Source organism: Anabrus simplex, chromosome 1, assembly GCF_040414725.1.
Source record: "Anabrus simplex isolate iqAnaSimp1 chromosome 1, ASM4041472v1, whole genome shotgun sequence".
Classification (NCBI taxonomy): domain Eukaryota; kingdom Metazoa; phylum Arthropoda; class Insecta; order Orthoptera; family Tettigoniidae; genus Anabrus; species Anabrus simplex.
Genome location: NC_090265.1, coordinates 1,027,495,255 through 1,027,520,504, shown reverse-complemented (window position 1 = coordinate 1,027,520,504; position 25,250 = coordinate 1,027,495,255). Strand labels below are relative to the sequence as shown.

The 25,250-nt window shown below is 38.1% G+C and overlaps 1 protein-coding gene across 1 annotated transcript in view; it reads left to right on the top strand.

Moving 5' to 3' along the window:
* The window catches only part of LOC136875768 (coiled-coil domain-containing protein 22 homolog), a 111,031-nt gene that overhangs the window by 5,648 nt on the left and 80,133 nt on the right, over nt 1–25,250 (top strand). The window contains exons 2-6 of the mRNA XM_067149359.2: nt 1,773–1,944; nt 3,980–4,112; nt 11,720–11,929; nt 12,621–12,931; nt 22,816–23,004. Of these exons, the coding sequence (XP_067005460.2) occupies nt 1,773–1,944; nt 3,980–4,112; nt 11,720–11,929; nt 12,621–12,931; nt 22,816–23,004 (1,015 nt within the window). The remainder of the gene's footprint in view (nt 1–1,772; nt 1,945–3,979; nt 4,113–11,719; nt 11,930–12,620; nt 12,932–22,815; nt 23,005–25,250) is intronic.

The following is a 25,250-nucleotide window of genomic DNA, read 5'->3' as shown; positions in this document are numbered from 1 at the left end:
GATAGCCTTATATCCTTTGATAACCAAGCAAGTGGTGGCACGGTTTGGGTCATTGAACTATCAGCTTGCATTTGGAAGATAATGGGTTCAAGCCCAACTGTCGACAGCCCTGAAGTTGGTTTTCCATGGTTTTCCATTTTCCACCAGGCAAATGCTGGTGCTGTACCTTAATTAAGCCCTGATCTATTCTTTGCCACTCTAGCACTTTCCTGTCCTGTCGTCACCATAAGACCTATCTGTGTCGATGTTGCATTAAAAATTTTGATAATTTCTTAACATTCTCAAGTAATAATAATAATGATGATGATCATCATCATCAGTTACTGGATTTACATGGCTCCTGAAGTGGTGCCACAGCTTACCAACCAATAGCAAGTTGGAGTTGTGCTGCTGTCTAGCAGCAAAAGTAAGTCACATCTGGATAACATCCAAGGCTGAGAAGTTAATTTTATCGGATGATGCTGAGTGTTTCTACAGTCTGTCAAGATATTCACCAGCACTTTAAAAAAGTATCTTGACAAGAGGTGATTAAAAAAACTGTGAGCATTTGTTGGGCATATTACCTCTGGTTCACCAAAGCAGTTAGCCTCAAATTATTCATTAACACATGCATGTATTTATGATCTTCAGATGGATACTTACATTAGCTGCGACACTTTGATGGAATTTCTGAAACGCTTATTTATCAGAATGTTATCAATTTGTTTTTTTATTGAGTCAGAATTGTGAGGATCATCGTAGGAGCTTTCCATGTGTATAAACGACATTTTGGAAGTTTGTACTACTTATTGGTGAAAACTATTTGACATTCTATACAAAATTCATTCAGCTTTTCTCCCCGGTCATTGCATTTACCAAGACCAAATTCACCTATCAAGTTGGAGCAACATCCTTGACCAATTTTTGCATTGAAATTGGCCATTATGACTGTAAATTTGTCCTTCAAGTCTTTAAGAACAGTTCGAAGTTGTTCATAGAATATTTCTCCTTCACCATCGTCTGCTGTTGGTGCATATATTTATAAGATGTCATAAAAGGTGAGCATGAAAGTTGTGGCCTTAATCAAGGTACAGCCCCAGCATTTGGCTGGTGTGAAAATGGGAAACCACGGAAAGCCATCTTCAAGGCTGCCAACAGTGGGGTTCGAACCCACTATCTCCCAAATACTGGATACTGACCGCACTTAAGTGACTGCAACTAATGAGCTCGGTATGTGTTTTTCTTTACTTTTACAAAGTCCATGGTAGAACCTATAAGTTGATTCTTAAAGAGTTGTGTGAATGTTTTGATCTCCTTTTCTCCAGAAGTCTCTATTTGCTTTCCTTCTGACCAGGTAAAAGAATCAAATACCGTGGTGCACATGTCAGTGCTATGTTCACTCTTGAGAAATGTTTCATCTAGGTGTTCTGCTCCATCTTGCATCAAAGCTTCTTTACTTGAAGGGAAGAGCTCGTGCTACTATTTACACTTGTAATTGTACACTCGTAACTCAATGAAATGAATTATATTTGACATTGAAGGTAAATCTCAAACTTTGAACATTATCTGATAATGAATTTATTATAGTTTGTTTTTAATCCTTCCCCATGCAAATTAGTTCTACTGGCATGTAAATATTGAGAATACCAATGTCAGAAAAGTCTAGGCACCAGACTCTATTTTCAGTTGCCATGGCGACCTGGTGCCTGGGATTTTTTGAGCCTTGCCTATACATGACTTACTATTGTCACTGGTTTTCTTTAATTACTAATTGTGAATTTTGTTTTTTACAGTGAAATTGAAGAGGATGTTGGTAGTTTGAAACAGTTTACGGCTGAACTTGTTGTTGAAGCGGCTGTAAGATGTTTGGATATTATTCAACCAGGATTGGGCTTGCCACATTCCTTGCCTCCATCAATGTCTGCGAGATTTCGACTTGGAGCAAATTTAGCCCAAGTTTGCATGGTATGTTGTCAGTGAGACAATTTCATAAAAATGAAATTCACTTAACCTATAGAGAAATGTGCTTTTTGAAAAGGCTACTATGAGCCTAAATGATAGAGAATGTTAAGACAATGGTTAGAGTAAGTTCTTATTGCTAGTACAGGATAAGCCTTAAAAGTGAGAAGCATAAATTCTGAATAGGCCTATGTTGTTTGTAAGTCATTGGTGTGTATTACTTTCATATGATGTTATCTGTTATACCTCATGCAACTAGGACATGAAGAGGTGGTAGAGCAAATGAAGAATATGCACCAACAGCCACATAATGAAATTGAAAAACCTATCTTCAGACATCTAATACAAAATACTACTCCTGATGTGCATATGCAGATATTGAAGTTATAGTATTATGCTTCAAAACTTGGGGGGGGGGGAAAAAATCTATGCAACTATGCTGCAAAAAAAGGATTAAAATATGTACTTATTTCTGTAGTACCTAGCAACAGTTTTATGACATTCAGACATGAATTACTGTTAGTACACTTAAACAATTCACCTATACCCAAATAATATGAGTACATAATTCATTAATAAGCAACCGAATAAACATGCTTTTTACATTTGAAGAAATTACTGAATACGTTTATGAAGTTTGGATATTGTAATGTGACTGATAGGAAATAAAAACACAGCTGGTAGCATTTAAATTCTGTGACTTAAGATTTATTAACTACTTATTCTTGTACACTACGTAGACACAGTAATTCAGTTTGTGCTCTTTCATTTCTTGGATGGTAGAACTCTGACCATCTGAGACCAACTTGGCAGGTTCGATCCTGGGTCAGTCCGGTGGTATTTGAAGGTGCTCAGATACATCAGCCTCATGTTGGTAGATTTCCTGGCATGTAAAAGAACTATGGGTTCAAAATTCTGGCACCTTGGCATCCCTAAAACCATAAAAGCAGTTAGTGAAACGTAAAACCAATATTATTATTATTCAACTCGCACTAACTCATTCGCACCAGTTTTACAGTTGTGCTCTCTATCACAAATTGACACAATTGCACAGTTTCCAATGCTGCATGTTGTGGACTATCTGTCACACAACACAAGTTACTGTCACTCGCTTGCCGGTCGAACACTTAAGCAGTCATAGACTCCATGTTGACACAACACAATGGCACGAGACACTGCTGAGTTCACTGAAAGTAGACTTGGCTTCACAACAGAACGGAAACTCATTTCACAACTGGAACAGTCCATCAACTCGAGTCCGTACTGCACTCAACTTTCCCCTGAGTTCATCTGGTCTGCCTTAAATAGGGAGACCGGCTCTTTGTGATTTTTCCCAAAACAAGTCTCCAGAGTTCTCTCAATTTGGAATGATCTGGATTTATCTTCTAGGTCTTTCCCATACGGCCAGAAGCCTCCAGGAAGATGACAAATTGGTGTCAAACACAGACTGGCCGTGTACACCTGGCTCGTTCTCCTGATTAGTTGTCTGTGTGGGAATCAGGGCAGATTCAACATCTAAGTAGTGACATCAAAGGCTCCTAAGTGCATACAGTATTGCTCCTCCCCAAGGTCTTACACAAAATGGTGGACTCCATCACAAAATGTTATTGTCTGCTATCAAGAGACAGAGGCATTTCACAGGTGAAAACAAAATGATATATTAGACAACAAAGTTGCTTCTAAATTATACACAGATAATCATTGACAAGACTGTTGGAAACAGTGCAGAATGGACTCTGATTTCACTCTTTATGCTATTTCATGTCCTCTTCACACTTTGCTTTGTAATATATTATGAAGGTCATGTATAATAATGTGATATAAAGTATGGTATGAACTTATATTCATTTACTTAAAATAAGAAATAGGAATCATAAAGAAATATCTTTTGAACTTTTTCAAGTGAGGTTTTTAATTTTTTAACTCATGTATTTTAGTAGAGTGGCTGTGGTTATAATAAGTTAAACAGTTTGTGGTAAGAGTGTGTAACACTGTACTTTTTCACTTTATCATAAGTATTGTCTTAATTGTTGTTCCACAGGATTTGGGATATGCTGGGGACATTGGTTATCAAACATTCCTGTACTCAAATGAAGCAGATGTGCGTAGAGTGTTTATGTTCCTAATTGAAAAACTTCCTAAGGAAACAGAAAAAAGTATAGTGGAACCTTCAGGTATGTACTCTTTACTTTCTGTTTCAGTAAATTTGCAGATGAGAGAAATCATCCCTATGTTATTTCTATGCTTAAGATTGTGGATTTAATTAAATTAAATTATTGAATATAAGCTTAGATATAGCTGACATCTCTCTAATGTCTTAACTTTGTTTCCTACTTTATGCTGTCTCCCATTTTAAGAACACTTTTCTAATTTTCATGGTAGCTTTTGTTTGATGCTTTATATTTAACATTTTAATCATAGACTTCATTTTTAATCTACAGTAAACTCTCAGTTTAACAGACTGTTAGGGGCTAAGGGTTGTCTGTAAATCTGGAATTCTTTTAAATTGGCAAGTATTTGAAATGTTTTTGACAATAAAACTTTCAGTTGTATTAATATACTTTAATGGGAACAGGAAAAAGCATCAAGCATAATTACTGATCAAAATTGCTGAAAATGTTCGAAATATAAAGTCACTTCGGGATATGACAAGGTACGTATGAATGAGATAATGCCATCCTTGGGCACATGGATACAAACACAAAGCAATTATGAGTACATGTGAAATATCGAGAATATTCATGAATATACCTGAAATTGCAAGTTATAAACACTGCCTATCACCAACAACTGTTATCTACTGTATAATTTAAAAAAAAATCATGATCTATCCTTATTTGTTGAATTACTGGTCTTCTTCTTCATCCATTCCCTTTTCCAGATTCTCTCTGGGTAGGGTAGTGTACCAAAGCCCTCCACATTAATTGATCTTTCCACTATTCCTCTTCTAGTACTTTATTGCTATCGATTCCTCTATTTGCAAAACAGTCCACAACAGAGCTCCTCCATCTCATTGTAGGCCGTCCCCTAGGCCTCTTTCCAGTCTCTGTATCCATGAATGTTCTCTTTATTATTTTCTCTCCTGGCATTCTCATCATGTGTCCAAACCATTTTAGCTTTGCTATATCAATCTCTTCTTGAAGTTTACACACTCCCACGGTTCTCTTTATTTCCTCATTTCGTATTCTATCTCGTCTTGTCTTTCCCTGTATGCTCCTCAAGAACCTTATTTCAGCTGCTTTTATCTTACTTTGGTTCCGCTTAATCAACGTCCAGGCTGCTGAAACATAGGTCAGTATAGGTTTATAATAAGATGAATATAAAACCTTTTTGCACTTCATTGGCACATCTTTGTTCCATACTATGTCTCTCACACACTGGTAGAAACTTGCAGACTTCTGTATTCTTAAATTAATTTCTACATCCGAATTTCCATCTTGGGACATCACGCTGCCCAAATATTAAAATATTTTCACTACTTCAAGTGGTTCATTTCCTATTTTTATCACTCCCCTTGGTAACACATGGTTAGAAGATAACAAGATATAGTTGGGATAACAAAAAAACTCTGATAGATTACATTTTGGTTGAGAAAGGTAACAGGAAAATGTTGGTGGATGTTACAGCCCTCCCAAGTGAATCTTTCAAAAGAGATCACAGAATTGTGATAGCTAAGTTAAAGATGGGAAGGATACAAAAGGTGACTGAGATAGGTAGAGAGAGCTAAGGGTGTGGAAATTGCAGGAGGAGGAAATAAATGAAGAGTTCCAGACACACATTAAAACAAGTATACCTAAGGAAGACATTGGAAGGGTTGAAAAGAATGGGCGTTCTTTAAAACAGTCATGGTGGAGTCTGCAGAAAAGACCTGTGGAAGAGTATCAGGAAGGAAGGAAGGACGGTCAAGAAATGCCCTGGTGAAGTGACAGGGTAAAATATATTGTTAAACGGAAGAAACAAGTTTGGAAAAGATGGCTGAGAAACAGAACAACAGAATGCAAAACAGAATACAGGCACTGCAAGGAGTGCTCCAAGGTGGTTCAAGAAGAGAAAAAGAAATGCTGGCAAAAATTCACTGAATCTCTGCAAGAAGATACAACCGGAAGCAAAAAGATCTTATTCCAGTGGGTTAAAAAGAAGAAAAACCCAGGTGAAGGTGCTCACTTCATTAAAAATGAACAGGAGGAAGTGATGACACAGAAGCAGGATATATTGCAGAGGTGGGAAAAATACTTTGAACAGCTTTACAACGTGCAAAATACCTCGGTACAAAGAGAAATCGAAGAATCGGATTTAGTGCAGATGAAAGATAAGGAAAATGAGGTGTCCATGGCAGAGATTGAGTGGGCCACTAAAAGAATGAAACGAGGCAAGGCAGCTGGAAATGATGAGGTCACCATAGAAATGATAATAGCAGGAGCAATTGATCTACAGTGGTTGTATAGACTCTTCAGAGTGATATGGAGAGAAAAGAATGTTCCAAAAGAGTGGACGAAAGTGGTCATTACGCCAGTTTTCAAGAAAGGAGATAGGAAGCAATGTGAAAATTACAGAGGAGTGACACTGATACCTCATACAGCTAAGACCCTTAAAGAATTTTGGATAAATAAGAGACAGAGTAGAGGGAAAATTGGCAGATCACCAATATGGATTTAGAAGAGGCAGATACACATTTGGCCCAATATTTACATGGCATCAAATGATGGAAAGGTATTGGGAATATGGAAAGGACATAGTAGTAACGTTTCTAGATATTGAAAAGGCATATGACAGTGTCCCAAGGTTTTTGGTATGGAAAACATTGACAGAGGCACAGATGGGGAATGAAACAATGCCGATGGTAATAGCATTGTGTCAGAATTGCAAAACCTGTGTTAGAACCTAGATGGATCAAACTGAATGGTTCAGAGTTGAGACAGGCTTAAGACAGGGAAGTGTATTGTCTCCTTTACTCTTCATTATCATAATGGATAGAATTCCACACAATATGAAGGAGAAGATGATGGGCAAGCAAGTAATGTCTATGCTATTTGCTGATGACATTGTAGTTTGAGGAGATAATGAAGACGAACTACAGACACAAGTTGATTTATGGAATGAGGAGATAAGAAATTTTGGAATGAAGATAGTACTGCGAAAAGCAAGACTTTGATCATGACGATAGGTTGAATTACCAGTATAACTGTTAAATAAAAAATCCTTTAAATTGATTGTTTACTATACTCTACTGTATTTTATCTCAGTTGATATATTTTCTATCTATCAAAATGCAACACCATAACGGGACACATGGCCCAATACTTGGAATTATGATGATGATGATGATTTATCTGTATATATATGTTCTGTCTGTACATTACCGGTACTCAGAATTTAAAAAAAGAATTGTATTTCTGTATCGGTCATGACCACAGCAAGAAGGGAATGGAGTTTTAAATTTTCAGTCATCTCTATGTATGTACGTATTACACATTAAGAGAAAATAGGTAAACAAAATTGAATGATAATTGGTATGTAAAGTCAGGGAATAAGGCACTGCAGTGTAGGCTATAAATAGTTTTATTCACACTGGATGAAATTGTAATTTAGCAGAATTTTCATATATCCATGTTATTAGTGGTCCTATCGGTCCGACTCTTTGGCTGAATGGTCAGCGTTTAGGTCTTCGGTTCAGAGGGTCCCGGGTTCAATTCCCAGCTGGGTCAGGGATTTTAATCGCGTCTGATTAATTCTTCTGACTCGGGGACTGGGAGTTTGTGTTTGTCCCAACACTTTCCTCTTCATATTCAGACAACATTCTATACTACCAACCACCACAGTAACACGCAATAGTGATTACATCCCTCCATATAGGGTTGGGGTCAGGAAGGGCATCCAGCTGTAAAACATGGCCAAATCTACATGTGTGACACAGATCACACCCGCGACCCCACAAGCGTGGGAAAGGCGGTAGAAGAGAAGAAGAAGATAAATACTACATAACAAAAGTTACAGAGAATACAATTTCAGATCATTTATGTCTTGTGCAATTTTCACATACTGACTCTGATAAGTTATTCATGAATTAGGCTTTTGTTGCTTAGTTTTATCAACACCAAGCATTGGTATGAAAACATTGTTCAGTTGTGTTAATTGATGATGGTGGTGATTTTTGTTGTGATTGTATTGAGGTGAAAACCACGTGGTCACCAGCCCTTGTCAACAAGGAAAATTGTGAAGATGACTTTCAGAATGTGAGAAAAATCATGAAGGAATGATCGCTTGAAGAATAACACGGTAGGGAGTCTTGAAAGGAGAACTCCCTTTGTTGTGATGTGCTTTGTCTCTTCTGTTGCCACTCATCTCTGATAGGTGGCATTACTGTAGCATGCTGCATAAGCTGAGGGAGTTACCTACCTGAGTAGAACAACATGCCTGAATATTAGCAGGAAGTAGCTGGGTAGTTAGGTAACTTTCTTTTTTTGCATGCCATTCCTCTGGTTCATGCACGTTCTGATAATGACTGGAATCAGTCAGTCATCATTAATCTGCATTTAGGACAGTTGCGTAGGTGGCAAATACCCTGACAGTTGTTTACCTACTGAGCAAGTTGGCTGTGCGGTTAGGGGCGCGCAGCTGTGAGCTTGCATTAGGGAGAAAGCGGATTCAAACCCCACTGTCGGCAGCCTTAAAGGTGGTTTACCGTTGTTTCCCATTTTCACATCATGCAAATGCTGGGGCTGTACCTTAATTAAGGCTCTGACCACTTCCTTTCCACTCCTAGCCCTTACCTATGCCATCTGTGTCGGTGCAACATAAAGCCAATTGTTAAAAGAAAAAAAAAAGTTTACCTAGTCTTCAATATAGTGTAATAGCTTGCAGCTGGGCTAAGTGGATCAGGTGGTAGAGCGCTGGCCATCTGAGCTCAAGTTGGCGGGTTCGATCCTGGCTCAGTCCGGTGGTATTTGAAGATACTCAAATACATCAGATTTGGTAGATTTAAGGGCATGTAAAGAATTCCTGCAGGACAAAATTCTGGCACTTTGGCATCTCCAAAAATCATAAAAAGTAGATATTGGGACCTTAAGGCCATGGTTCCTTTCTTCCCACTCCTAGTCTTTTCCTATCCTATTGTCGCCATAAGAGCTATCTGTGTCGGTGCATCATAAAGCAGACTGTAAAAAGAAAAAAGTTATTTACAACTGTTCTCGCATTCAAGTTTTCTTCTTCACCAGTTTGTACGCACTTGGTCAGTCACATGGTACTCTGATGTGCCCACTCCAACGCGACCTCTTGTAGAGCAGTGTCGTCCCCAGAACATTTCACTTCACAACTCACTGCATGTTGTGTAATCAAGGCAGTCTTATTCTTCATTGATGCTCTCCTGAATGATTTGTTACTGACTCTCCACCAGCTACGCTTATGTGATATGTAAACCTGCAGAAGATTCTTGAGAAAGTATCTTGCAGTTTCTGTTTCCAGACCATTCGTGGCAACTTTTCAGTAGTGTCCACTTCCAGCATCTTCCTAAGAGCTTTATTGTGTACCTTAACAATTTGCTGTTGGCCCTGCACATATTGTTGGTGCTGCTGTGGCATTGTCGCCTCTTGCTGGCATTGTAGCCTTTGTCTGGTACCCCTGCACTCTTGGCCTTCGTTGTCAAATGCTCCCTTCTTAAAGCTGCTTGTCCCAGGTAGCTTCATGATAAGGTGTTAGCTGGTCTAGTTGGACGACTGTCATTTTCCCTCAGGTTGGCCGTTGGATCTTGTAGACTATGATGTTAATCCTGGTGATCTTGATGTAGGGACTTTCCCATGATGACTGGAGTTTCCGCGACTTTTCCCTCATCCGTATGGGTCGGTATAGTTACATTAGGTCACCTTCGTGGAATCCTGCTGTTTGCCTGCAGGTCATATCGGACCTTCATCGAGTTCTCATACGTAGTTAATTTGAAATAATAAATATGGTAGTTCAACCTATTCAATACAAGTAAATAAGAGATGTAGAGATTACATTCTTATTTAATTAAAAGTAGAAATGGTACCAGTTTCGACCCCAGTCTGGGTCACCGTCAGCCGATTATAACTCGAAAAACAATGCATAAGTAAGAAAGAAGTTAACGGTCAAGTCCACACAATATCAGTTGAAGAGGCAATATAAAAATGACGGGGGTAGGCACTGTAAAATTCAGACGAAGTGGAATGTAAGTCACTGAAAAGAAGTAATGTGTAATCTTCCGAGCATCAGCACGGCACACACAATGTTTGGCACTGTCTCACAATGTTCACGAAAAGCAGAGAACAGTTAAATGAGCCAGACTGCATACACCGTCAGGCACAAAATCACAACACAATCCAAATATGAAGATCTAAAGTCATGAAGAAGCCAAAGACGAGCAGCTCAACCGAAGTAACTTGCAAGCTCCAGAAGATCGGCGCGGTGTTTATAACGTCAAGTGCTGTAGTTTCATACGCTGACGGACATTGAAGGATAGATTAATGATCAAGAATTTGCTTAGTTCACGAAAATGTACCTATATATATATACTTATAATACGATTCAATATAATTGAATACGTAATTATGATCTTGAAGATTTTTAGAACAGTTGACGTGAAAAAACAATAGTGAATAGAAAAAATGGTAAAAAGCGCAATACCAGAAACAAATGAAAACGTGCATGCACAGTGCGCTATTTCTTGAATATAAAAAAATTCAGGTCGTGATTGAAGTAGTCAAAGTTGGCGGACGCAAGGCATGAGTTTAAATTTTTTTTTTTTTCTTTTTTAATATCGCCTCTTCAACTGATATTGTGTGGACTTGACTGTTAACTTCTTTCTTACTTATGCATTGTTTTTAGAGTTATAATCGGCTGATGATGACCCAGACTGGGGTCGAAACTGGTACCATTTCCACTTTTAATTAAATAAGAATGTAATCTCTACATCTCTTATTTACTTGTATTGAATAGGTTGAACTACCATATTTATTATTTCAATTTAACTGTGATACTTTTCAATACGGAACAATGAAAAATTTTTATCTTTAAATTCTCATACGTAGTCTGTCACCAGTTGTTGTTCTTGTTCTGGGATTGTCTCGAACATTAAGTTACTTGGCAAACGTAGTTCTCTTTCGAAGACCGTGTTGGCGTGAGTCACGTTTGTCATCTCATGAGTGGATGCATGGTAAGCCATCAGAAAGAATGGCATCCTCTCATCCCAATTCTTCAGGTTTCTTGACATGACCTTCCTTAGATGGTCCTTTCCCATGAAGAGACTGAACCTTAGCAATAAGAATTTTAAGAACCAATTATTTTATTTGTGAAGTACCGTAAGTGGCAAATTATTTGAAATGCTGAAAGTGATTAACTAAAATAAGAATGATGGGAACATATAATTTTGCCTGTTCCAAGCTATCATGTTTAGTGTCACCTCGTGATGATAGCCATTTAATGTCTCTAAGCTAAAAAAACCCACACAGAATGAAGTAATATATTTTCTTTGCAAACTTTTAGTATCATTCCAGCCCTGTGTGAAAGAAAAGAAAGTCAGCAATTTCCTTAAGATTAGCATTCTGTAAAGTATTATTTTGTTGAAAAAGTCATTTGTAATTAAGTGAAATATCTCTCAGATAATTGTAATTCAGTCCAATTACTTTTTTTTGTACTCTTCCCATATTTCAGGTATGAGATTGTGGGATGTAGGCCTTAACGAAGCAAAGTGAGCCAACCATGTAAGCCCACTTAGGGCGGGTTTGAGTAGGATTTATGTGATTCGTCATGTTATGTTTATTTTCCACAGGGAGTAGAGAAATTCTGGAAAAAGAAATTCGTGAAGTGTTAAAGAAACAATTATCATCCCCCTGGCTACCGAGTTACTGCAAACGAAAAGGAATTAGGTGGAGAGATGATGGAACCTGGAGCAGAGAAGGGTGTGGTCATTATCAACCTTTTATATCTAGTAGTTTGACATTGCCAAAAACTTCAGATCATAAGGAGGAACTTTCACAAGGTATGGATAGTTGCAAATATTTTATTCGTATTTGACATTTTCATTTGGTTCATTTCCAGTTGTTTAGCTACTCATATCCCATTACATCTCACAGTTTTTCAAGAACACAGCCAAGTAGGGTAGTGTGGTAGTGTCGTGATACATACCATACCAGTAATGTTCTACACATGTCAAATGTTGATCATATTATTTTATTTTGCTGTGTGGTATGTTACCATTGACTAAGATACCAGTAGTTAACTGTTTTTGTGCGTGGGTTCTGTGTTCAGTCTTAATTCCTTGATTTCCCTGCAGTACATTTTCAAAAGTTGTGTTTGTCATAAATCAATGAAATTGCCTTTAATGTGTTATAAAATGAAATGCTGTTCCATAATATTTATTTCCTCACCTCCATCTTAAATAATGGAATGCTTGTTTGTTTCTAACTGCAGTAAATTTGTTCTTTTTTTTTTCTATGTAGTCATGCAAATCTATGTTGAATAAGGAATAAAATATCTATTATTCCTGTTGTTTTCAGTTAAAATAATGGTGTTAAATGCGTCCCTGTGGTCTCATTATTTTCTTTCATTAGTTTGTTCTTTGTGGCAATTAGTAACAGTACAAGTATATATGGTAATGATTTTTTTTAACTTCATTTGCATAGGATTTCTTTGATTTTGTGTGTATAATTTACATTGTTTTTGTTTTCTAGCATGGCGAGAATATTATGTTCGTCATTTGCCTTTAGTATCAGAGCAGCCTGCTAAAAGATATCAACTTCTTCCTTCTTTGATATCTATGAATGAGAGATTACAGTTAGCATCTGAATTGAAATCACTCTCATTGACTGATGAAAGTAGTAGTAAAACAAGATTTATCCAAAGGATAGCCAGCGATATTGAAAACTGTCTACAAGAAGATGTACTGCATCATACTTCTCAAAATGAAGAGAATAATGTGAGGAGAAAAAGCAGTGAATTAAGTTCAAGATTTAAACTTAGTGAAAAACTTCAGTTTGCACAGGTATGTTACCTATATATTACCTTTATTTTTAAATTAAATCTTGTTAATGAAATTACTTTTTCTTTAACAAAATATTGTTAATGAAATCAATTTAAATTGATATGATAACATAAATAAGCTTTTGTGAAACAATCTTTGTTATCATATTCCCATGTTATAATGTAACTCTTCCAAAATATTCATTATTAGATATGAGAATTGAACTTTTATTGACTTAGCTTGTAGATCAATTAACTAGCTGTTACATAGAAAAGAATTTATAATTTAGTTGCAAAAACTGGCAACAAAAGTGAGAGTAGGAGTGTGTTATGATATTCTGTATTATTATTAACACTAGAATGGCAGAGAATCTGACATTACTAGAAGAGCGGTAAGGGGTCATTTTGACCCATCATAAGAAATGCTTGGAAACGTTCAAAATAGAATACAATAAAACATGTTTTTCCTGCTACTAGGTTTCTACAACTTTATTTTACACATAAGGACATGACATTAGTGTATGGACCTTATATTACTGATGGACACATGAATAATCACAAACAACTGTACCATGTTTCTGTTTCTCTAAGGAATTTTCACAAAATTAACCCATTGAACACCTTCTCTTAGTCACTCGTCCACATTGCAACAAGTGTACATTTTCAGTAATTCTTTAGGCCAATTAAAAACATGCTAAACACATTTTGCACACACAACTTCTACTTCTCATGCACATTTTCCGCACACTGCTTTGAGACACTTGCTGCAGGCATCGCTAGACTTGTTGCTTTTACACAGACCAACTGGGCACTACTTCTGCTTTTTAGATGGACACTGTCCCACAGCCTCCTCCTCCTCTTGTTGTTGTTGTTGTTGTTGTTGTTGTTGCCCTTGCTCGTCCCGCCTTGTTAGTTCACTTGCAAGCTGGAGGATGAACTTCTTTTGTTTTATCTTCCTACCCGTTACTTGCTTGTAAATAACCCAAGCATTGATAGCTGTCAGGTTTAGGATATTGTAAAAGACATGGATTGGCTACCTCCTGCATGTATCCTTGGTGGTATACTTACAGGACATTTGGTCGAACACTCGGGCTTGTTTGTCATAAATTGGGTAAATCTGCATCTGGTTTTACTGGGAAGGAATTGTTCACCGACTGTAATATTTTCAATTGGGCAGTAACAGTGAAAGAAATTTTCCATGAATTTGTCTCAGATTTCAGAGACAAGAGCAAACCTGTTAGCTGGCAGGCGCTCAGCTCAGGTTGATTTCTCGTTGAAACGGAGGAATCTGAGAAGCTCTCAAAATCTGTCTCTTGACATTGTGTCCTTCTGAATTGCTGTCCCCAAGAACGCAACCATAGTTCATCTACAGGCACACCTTTTGAACGAAGGACACCGCGGGTACACATGATGGTAATCATAGCCTCCAACTCCTCGAGTGACACGGCCAGTCCATGAAGTTCTTTCTGAGCGTTTGATTCTGTGTGTCGTTTCATTAGATGAAGCATTGATTTATCAAAGAGGAGACAAAAGGCACGAATGGCAGAGTCGTAAACTCTGTAAGAATATGTTGTCGGACTTTCCAGCTCCGTCAGGACGTTCACTGAAGCCCGCCTTCCAGGTGAAGAGTTCGAATCCAAGACTTCCCATTCGGTTCCGTCTCGGGCAACCATCTTCACTGATGAAACACCTAGGCCTAACTGAGACTGAGACATTTGGGGCGAGTTCGGAGATAGATTAGCATTTTCAACTTGTCCTGCGGATAATTCATCCTCTGTCTCGTGATCTTCGTCCTCACTTGTCTCTCTTGTCTCAAGCAAAAAACTCCATCTGAATCGGATAGTCCACCTTCAGACTCTACGTCTGAATTTTCTAGCATACGAGACACCTCATCAGCTGAAAGATGAACTTAGCACGACATGCCTGTAAGAAGAACACTTTCTAAATGATGAGATGAATACAATAATCCCGCTAACTGGAATACTCATCTGACAGTAATAATGTTATTTGCTTTACGTCCCACTAACTACTCCTTTACGATTTTCTAAGACGCCGAGTGCCGGAATTTTGTCCCTGAGGAGTTCTTTTATGTGGCAGTATATCTACAGACACTAGTCTGACGTATTTGAGCACCTTCAAATATTACCCGACTGAGCCAGGATCGAACCTGCCAAGTTGGGGTCAGAAGGCTGTCTGAGCCACTCAGCCCAGCTTATCTGACAGTAAGAGCTCAGCAGTACTAATAATAGTGGCTGGATACACACTGTTGTCTGACAATGCAAACTGCTGTAATAAGGAATATTATACAAGTGTCAAAATGACCCCTCCTGCTGTCCAGGCTATGCCATGTCAGAAATCAATGAAAATGTAAATATTTTGCTGGGTGCGATACATCACCGTGAACGGGATGAAAAACAATGAAAAGTCAAGATATTTAAAGAGAAAAGATACAAGAGTGCGCACGTTATTAAAGAAAAATTGAAGGTGGGTGTCATTTTGACCCCTTCCGCTGTTCGAGTGTTAAGACAGTTTCTCATATGAAGCCTGTATGACCACTGGTTTCTTGCGTGCTTACTTTTTTTCTTTTTTTAGATATGAGTTCAGTTTGAATGGTCACACATATTCTTTTTGAAACAACTTTACTAAGAAATTCCTTTACACTATAAATTGAGGATAGTTATGTCCACCTTTTCAATACAAAAACAATGTGAGGTCATTAGCACATCACATATTTATTACCTTTCAAACATTGGGACCGGTTTCGGCATTATTTGTATTATTTGTATTTGTATGCCGAAACCAGTCCCAATGTTTGAAAGGTAATATGTGATGTGCTAATGACCTCACATTGTTTTTGTATTGAAAAGGTGGACATAACTATCCTCAATTTATAGTGTAAATCTAAATTCAATAGGACCAAAATGAAGTTCTTAACTTTAAAAAGAAATTCCTTCTCATTTTTTGTTATCTTTCTGCAAGCCAGGTAGAGAATTATTATTGTGGACTTAAATCCTCTAGGAGTCTGTGTCATAAAATCTGCAAGTGTAGAGAAATTTATACTTCAGTTTTACAGGAAGTTCTTTTCCTGGTTAACTTGGGGTGGAAAACTAAAGGAGAGATATCAAATAATACAAGTTTAGGAAACATATCAGTGTCTCACCTCGCCTCGTAAATACAGCATGGACTTCGAAGAAACATCGCATGGCTCACAAATTTCTGTACAGCTTGTATTGGTCAAGTAAAAACAAGTAGTTCTCCAGATAACAGACAATAAGTAAGGATGAGGTGGGATAGAGGGAAGAAAAACAGAAGCAGTTAAGTGAGTTTGGAGAGGAAGTCAGTTCATGTTGAGGTAAGGTGCTTTGCCTACACATGGGTGTTAGCTGATGTCTGATGTCAGAATTTCTTGAGAGGATGGGAGGAAAGAAATAAATGGTTTGAAATTTTGAGAGGGAAAATATAATTCATCTATTCAGCTTAGTTTATGGTCTTAAATTTTAGAAGATTTTGTGGTTCTGTTATATGTGTATGGGAGATTGAATTACTTAACAAAAAGAGACCTGTGTTTGACTTATTATGTTAGGTTTATTTCAATACCAGCAACTACAATCTCTTAAGTGAATCTATTTGGATTTGAAAGAAATACTGCTAATACTGCTAATAATAAGAGTTGGCGTCTGACATTTCTTAGAGGGAGGTCCGTTTACTGCCTGCCGGAGCGGGATAAAGGGAGTGGTTGTGTGGTTGCCATGGAAACGAGGGTGGGGTGACTGCGGTTGCCATGGAGATAAAACTTCAGGGCAGCTCGTCTTGCTGGGAGTTGCCAAACTTGTCACTGTCACTGATAAGAACCTGATTGTTTGTATAAGAGTGATCGCAAATAGGATGACACCGCCTGGCCAGGTAGTCTACAACAGATCACAGCGGTCAGAATGAAGGAGGGAACAAGTGAGCCGGAAGCGAGGGGTTAGAGCATGTAGAAAGGAATGCTGGAATGTGGCAACATCGTGAAATGGCACGTGCAGTGCTCCTCCCTCCAACCTTACCTGTCAGACGCCAACTTTAGTTAATTATATGTTAAAAACTCTTCTCTTCTTACACCACACACTCAGCACGCTAAACAAGACTCACCACCCTGTTGAGCTGAGACTAATTCGAAGATCAACCTTATTCAATCGCCCAACATCAGGTGTCCCGGCCTCGACAAAATCTTTTTGTTGGTATTGCTATATAACATCGGACCTGGACTTATGTGCCTGAATTGAACATCAGAAGAGTGGACAATTTTACTACTTTGTTTTTACCACATCGTTTTATCATCATATTCAGACTTTTATGTTCAAAGCATCAGTTCAATTTTATGCACAATACTTACCCATCAAACTACTATGCTTTTATGTGTCACATCACATCATCATATTTTACTCAAGTTCTTCCAGCTTTTAAGAAAAAGCAGTCTACCATTTGTATTCAGCCATGCAAGAGTTATTAATGCAATTTTTATGACATGTACTTTGCCCATTTGTGATTTTTGTAGCTGATGATGACGCAATGAGCGTCGAAACCGGTTCTAACTATTTAATGAATATTATGTTGTGAACATCTTATGCAACACGTTTTGTATTGAAAAGGTTGAACCTTCTTTGATATTTTAATTGTGAACTTTAGTTAAGTCTAGTATAGTGAATTCCTACTGCTGGAGGAATTTATTCCTATTTGATATTTTCATTTGGTCCATTTCCAATTGTTTAGTTACTCATATCCCATCACATCTCACAGTTTTTCAAGAAAACAGCAAAGTAGGTTAGTGTGTTAGTTTCATGATACCATACTAGTAAAATACGTTTGTACCAGACTGGAATAGCTCTTTACAGAACTACCATTCTCTAAGCTTGATGTTGTGTTTTTGATGAAATCTTGATCATAATTGAATTTGCTTCCTCATATATTAATTATAACATTTTTATATGGTTTGCATTATTGCCGCCTGTAGGGCTGAAACTTTGTACTGAAGAAGATCTTTGTTTTTATGGTTCCATAGTTTCTCTGTGGTTCAAATCTCGGTCACTCCATGTGAGATTTGTGATGGAGGCGGGACAGGTTTATCTCCGGGTACTCCGGTTTTCCCTGTCATATTTAATTCCAGCAACACTCTCCAGTATCATTTCATTTCATCTGTCATTCATTAATCATTACCCCAAAGGAGTGCGACAGGCACAATTCCTATTCTCGCCACTAGATGGGGCTTTATTCATTCCATTCCTGACCCGGTCGCATGACTGGAAACAGGTTGTGGATTTTCATTTTCAGTTCCCATCTCTGTTCCTTCATATCTGATTCTCTTGATAACAGAATTAAAATACTGTATTTTCTCACGTAATTAATGCACTTTTTTGACGAAAAATACAGGCGAAAACTTTAGATGCCTGAATTATTCAAGGAATTCAGATATTTTAAAAAAAATATTTACAATTATTTATATTAGAAGATACATCAAATTTAATACACACGCAATTGGTTAAACTCATTTGCAGTTAATGGTCATTTGGTGTAATATTCCGGCGTGAGATTCTTTCTGAAAAGTCAAATAGGGTACATCAAGTACTCTAAGTTGGACACGTGGGTTTGAAGTACCAATACTGGAAGATATTCTTCCCGTTACGAGCTGACAATACAGCCTGAAGTAAAATAAATGTGTACCAATAAAAGTACAATTCATGTAAGTACATAATAAAAAAAAAAAACTGTCCAACACAAGAAGGGCCGGGCATCGAAGGAGGGAGCCCTGCTATATTTCCCCAAACCGTTCGTATTCAATCTTACACAAGCGACGTGTCCATCCACCCTTTCTTATCGATTGTTCGACTGTGTGGCATACGGAAACTGATTGGTGTCTTTCCTGTGGTTCCTATTTGGGAGAGCAAATATTACTTCACTTTATGCTCCTCAATCACAAAGCGCTAAAAATCAATTACCGGTATTTGGTTGAAATCATTCGGGATTTTGTGGCATAATGTTGTTCTTCATCGAAGAGAAAGTCCATTTCTCTTCATAAAATTAATGATGCCTCAGCTAAATTCCAAATCCTAGACACTGATTCCATGTACAGCAGCTATTTCTCGTCCTTTAAAATGCAGCATTTCGTGATAAATGGCACATCCAACGTTGCGTAATGAAATCGTACGTTTAAGCAGATCTCCCCTACTTTCGGAAACTTGCCACTTTTTGGTCCGCGAAATGCTTTGTGAGATTTGTTGGTCGCTTCAAGTGCACTTCTCTGTTACCACGGTAACCGCGGCAGCGCACGTTGCATTTAGACACTGCATACTTGCGGCCCCCTACCCCATTTCCGTATGTTTCGGCGTAACTGATCATCGTGAGTTTTTATGATGCACTATTATTCGAATAGTTGCTCACTGTGGACTAACAAACAATTTTGAGATCACAGGAAACACCTGTCCCTTACCCGAAACACTCATAAAATAAGTTTGTACCAGACTGGAATAGAGCATCACTAGTCACTTCTGCGCTGATTCTCTCACTGAACTTGTGCAGTGGCATTTCCTACCAGCTGATAATAGCATATTACCCGGTATTTGGAATGTCTGGTTTCACAATAGGTAGGCTGCTACCTGAGTAGTTAACATCTTTATTTTGAAATGCATCCGGAGTTGCGTGATGGATGTTCGAAGATACCTGAGTAGTTGACATCTTTATTTCGAAACGCATCCGGAGTTGCGTGATTGATGTTTGAAGAAGTGGATGTGTCAAATATGTGAACATTTCTTTTCCTTCACTTTGGACCCAAAAATATTGGGATGCGTAAATTTTGCAAGGGCGTTAATTATGCGAGAAAGTGCAGTACTTCTTAACCCAATCGCATCATTTGACGACCCTAGCTCGTCATAGTTACTCGTGGCATATGAATCAAATGACGAGCTCTGCTCGCGGCGATGCACAGCTGTACATCAATCCATATAGTTCAGTCAATAACCCACAGACGCCACTTGTATGCATTCTGAGAATCTTTTTTCACATAATTTCGCTCATGTCAGTTGCCATCATGGCGTCAAGCAGATATGCTGGTGTTGATGAAGAAGGAATACGAAAGCTAATAGATAGTGTTTTAGAGAGTGATATTGAAGGCAGTGATGTTTGTGATGACGAAATAGACCCTGAAGTCCTTAGTTCGAGTACTAGCGATGCGTATAATAGTTCTGATGACACGGAAAGTGAAGCAAATAACGACGGTGTACCGAGTCTTTCGAAACGAGCTCGTACCTCGGCACAGACTAACTTGACTGACTGGAACTGGACAAAAAGTGACAATAAACCTGTTGTACATAAGTTTAGTGAATATAGTGGGGTTAGTGAAAATTTATTGAAAAAGTTTGATACGCAGCCACTGTCTGAACTCTCAGTTTTTTGTGAATACATGAACCCTTTGTTTGACAATATATCTGTCGAGACAAATTCATATGCAGCAAAACAGTTGAGCAATCCTGACAGAAAAAAGTTGAAAGACGATGACAAATGGTTTGAGACTACACCCGACGAAATTAGGGCATATTTTGCGTTAGTTATACTAATGTCACAAGTGTGAAAGTCAAGAATACAGTTATACTGGAGTAAAAACAGGTGTATAAACACTCCTATTTTTCGTGAAACCATGAGCAGGGGAAGATTTATTATAATTTCACGATTTTTACATTTTGTTGACGATGATCAAGTCGATTAGGCCTATAATACAACATTTCTGCTCCAAATTTTCAGAATTATATTTACCTTCACAAGACATTGCTCTAGATGAAAGTCTAATGAAATTCAGAGGTCGCCTGTCATATGTCCAGTGTAATAGGTTTAAACGTTCTAGGTTTGGAATAAAAATTTACAAAATTTGTGAATCAAGTTCTGGCTACTGTCTGTCTTTCAAAATATATGTAGGTGATGATGTAACGGATCCAAGTCTGCCAGCGAGTACAAACGTCGTGCTCAACATGTGTGAACCCTTGTTAGGCCGAGGACATACATTGTTTTTAGATAACTAGTATTCTTCCCCAGATTTATTCAAAAGGCTACACGACAAGCAGATGAATGTAATTGGAACTGTTAGACAGAACCGAAAAGACATGCCTCGTGATATTAGTAAGAAGAAACTAAAACGTGGAGAGTATGAGACGTGGGCTGCCAACAGTATGTTGTGTGTGAAGTGGAAAGATAACAAGGATGTTTGCTTTCTCACCACTAAACACAAATCAGCTGACATGACAGGGACAGGCAAACTCAGGCGAAAGAGAGGACAAACTCCGAGGGAAGAAGTGATAAAGCCCAAGTGTGGCCTTGAATACCAGAAGGGGATGGGTGGTGTTGACCTTCAGGATCAGGTTACAGCTCTGTTCCCCGTCATGCGACGCACAGTGAAAGGATATAGGAAAATATTCTTTTATCTCCTTGATATGTGTATTTTCAATTCCTTCACTGTGTATCACAAGATCGCTGCTAACAGAAAGATGAGCTACACGGACTTCCGAACTAGCATTGCGCAGCAGCTACTAGAGACTGTTCAGTTGCCGGAGTACTCGGTTCGAGGTCGACCTTCAGCGAGCACCACCCCAACCAGATTACGAGCTAAATCATGGGCCCACTTTCCCATGCGTATTCCCCCTACAGAGAAGAAATCAAAAGTCACAAGAAGGTGTGTTGTGTGCTACAGCCGGGGTAAAAGAAGCGAAAGTTGCTGGCAGTGCAAAAAGTGTGGCGTAGCTCTTCACTTAGAAGAATGTTTTGAGGTGTACCACACCCAGCAGACGTACTAAAATAGCGGCATTGGTAAGTTTATTACTTCTTTATCTTGCATGCAAATTTTCAGAAAGGAATATTTACTGGTTGGTTTTGTATGATTTTCTAAATAATAGTGTGATGACAACGGCCACAGAGCGGTATTTAAATGTGATTTCTTAGTGAACTCCTATGGTATTTAAATGTGAGGCGAATGGCTTAATGAACTTTGAACAGTAATTTAAATTTGTATATTCTTTATTTGAGTTTTAAGTTAATGTAAAGAGTGGCTTGTTTGTACGTTAGTGTTGCCTCATTTGGCTGTTGTGATGTTGTGTACTATGACCTGACTGCCACTCTTGCCAACAAATCACAATGTGGTCAAAATGCATGTGTGTGCTACATAAGCAACCTTCAGTACTACAACCATGTCACCCTGACCTATGATGAACTTGGCTGGTTAAGATTAAAACATCATAATCTTCACACTCTGTGCCTTCTGCAGCAAATTCTCTCTATATCCTTTCCACCTTACATTCATTCTCACTTTAACTGGTTTTCATCCAACCACAATTTTGGAACACTCTGAAAAACAGACACAGTCTTACCTATACCACCCCATTGTACAGTGCTATACACAGACACGTTGGTAGTTTCTACACCATGACTGTGTAATAAGCTACCTAGCTTTGTCGGAGAAACTACCCCTCCTAATTTCAGAACAGTGCCAGCAAAATCTCTCAACAACTGAATTTCATAAATTGTAAATTGTTAGCAGTAGTGATTTTAAGTAGTTATTTAGTTATTTGTACCTACCATGTAGTAAGGATTCAGTTGCATAAAGTACTGTAATATTTTGTAGATTTTTAAACATTTCTCTTTCTCATCATCATCATCATCATCATCATCATTATTGTCATCGTCGTCGTCGTGAATCACTTCATTACCATCATAATCTCTATTGATATTCCATTAATATTGTAGTTGAAATAATTTCTTATTGTATATGTATTGTATCTCATAATCTGGTTAGATGGAAAAAAAAGGCCAAAATTCCCTAATCATGCCCCAAAAAAATCTAATCTTGGATCATGGAATGTAACTTAAAATTCAGTGTTCTTTTGTCAGGAAAAAGTTCATCCTGAGAAACCCAAATTATTACCCAAACCTAAACTAGCAGACAAAAATGCAGCTGCAGCTAGACGGAAAGGAGAAGAGGAACAAGTCGAAGAGGTAAAGGAAGAAGCAGAGAGGCTACGGGAAAGATTAAAAGTACTGCAATTGGATGTGAAGCAGTTATCAGCCAAACTAACTCAGGTAAGATTCATTCAATAATCTTGTGTTATACCATGAGCTTACAGAGTTTAATAGATTCTTTGCGAGCTTGAAACGAATGTAGGAAACTTGGCAGGGCATTTTACTTTCACTAGATTTGGCTTTTGTCAGCCAAGATGTTCACCTCAGTTAGCTCATAAACCATTAAAGACTTCAAAAATCTGATATAACTTTTTAGTAATGTTACCAAGAAGCTCATAATATCACTTTTAGTAGGCTGCTGAGATAACTCTACTAACTTTGGTGTTTTAAATCAAACTACAATATTTTCTGCACCTAGCATTTGAGCTGTGGACAGCGTACATTTAGGGATGTGATTATTTTTAAAATCTGACTAGTAATTCTGGAGGAAATTGAAGGTCTTCAAACATGCTTCATTTGCCAGCCTTGAGCAGCCCTGTTTGAATGAATCACTAACCAGGCAGCCAAAGGGCATGTTACTCAGGAATCCTGAGCACGTTGACATAGTGACATTTGCCTTCTTTTCACAACTAGGTATTCACTCTAATGTTCACATAGATACACTATGATAACAGTGTATGACTGATTAGTTGACATCTTTATTTCGAAATGCATCCGGAGTTGCGTGATGGATGTTCGAAGATACCTGAGTAGTTGACATCTTTATTTTGAAACACATCTGGAGCTGCGTGATGGATGTTCGAAGAAGTGGAGATAGTGGGTTCGAACCCCACTGTCGGCAGCCCTAAAGATGGTTTTCTGCGGTTTCCCATTTTCACACCAGGCAAATACTGGGGCTGTACCTTAATTAAGGCCACGGCCGATTCCTTCCCAGTCCTAGCCCTTTCCTGCCCCATCAAGCCCTTTCCTGTCCCATCATCGCCATAAGACCTATCTGTGTCGGTGCGACGTAAAGCCAATAGCAAAAAAAAAAAACCTTTAATATTGTCATACCGAGCTCGATAGCTGCAGTCGCTTAAGTGCGGCCAGTATCCAGCATTCGGGAGATAGTATGTTCAAACCCCACTGTCGGCAGCCCTGAAAATGGTTTTCCGTGGTTTCCCATTTTCACACCAGGCAAATGCTGGGGCTGTACCTTAATTAAGGCCACGGCCGCTTCCTTCCCAGTCCTAGCCCTTTCCTGCCCCATCAAGCCCTTTCCTGTCCCATCGTCGCCATAAGACCTACCTGTGTCGGTACGACGTAAAGCAACTAGCAAAAAAAAAAATATTGTCATAAGTAACAGGTAAAGGAAACAGGAATATATGACAGCTTCTAAAGGACAACATTATTAAGGCCGGTGCTTTGCACTTCCGCGCGCATTTCAGTTTGTAATAACCTTATGATGTATCATTAGAGTTTTCTTGTTTATCCATGTTATCTTATTTCAAAATAAATACAACTTTGGCTCTAGTAATGATTGCAAAGAATGATAATGTATTACTTTAAATACTATAAACACTGAATATTAGGTTGTTAAAATTACCATCAATGATGTATACCATTTACAGTTTAGTGAAAGAAAATTGTCAGGTGCAGTATTGTAATTTTCTTTTACCATTTTGTACTTTCCATTTTGATTGGTTTGACAAACCTCAGACACAGAGGTAGTTACATGTAATAAATTTTGTATTGATTAGGTGGTCTAATAAATAACTTAATGTTATTATTTCAATCACAGAGGTAGTTTCGGACAGTATGGTAGATTTGCCGTATTTTGTAGCATAGCAACGAGCCGCCGGTGCTTTGCACTTCCGCGCGCATTTCAGTTTGACCTTGAGGTTATGTTTCCCGCATTCTGTTCTTATTATTACGAATTGACTTCATACTTTGGAAAATTTCCCGTGTGCACTGGCATTGTTGAAAGTTCATGCATTATCATTAAGTGGATACTTTCGATTGCCGCGGCCGGAAGGAATGCATTATAACTATGGTTCTTAGTGAGATCAACTGACTGAAGTGTTTATAAATGATTGCTGTGGAATTTTGGTGTGATTTAGTGAAAAATAGTGTTTTACACACATTTTACTGAAAATTGAAAGCAGTCTGGGTGATTTCGGACAATGCCTAGAAGTTATCACAGGCAGAAAGAAGCTGCTTTGAGGTGTAATTACAAACCAAAATTATTAGAAAAAGCCGTACGTGATATTAAAAGTGACAAGTTCTCTTGTAGGAAAGCATTTGATTTCTATGGTATGCCTTAGTCCACTCTACAAAATAAAGTGCTGAAAGTACATCCAAAAAATGGGAAGACAACCAATGCTAAA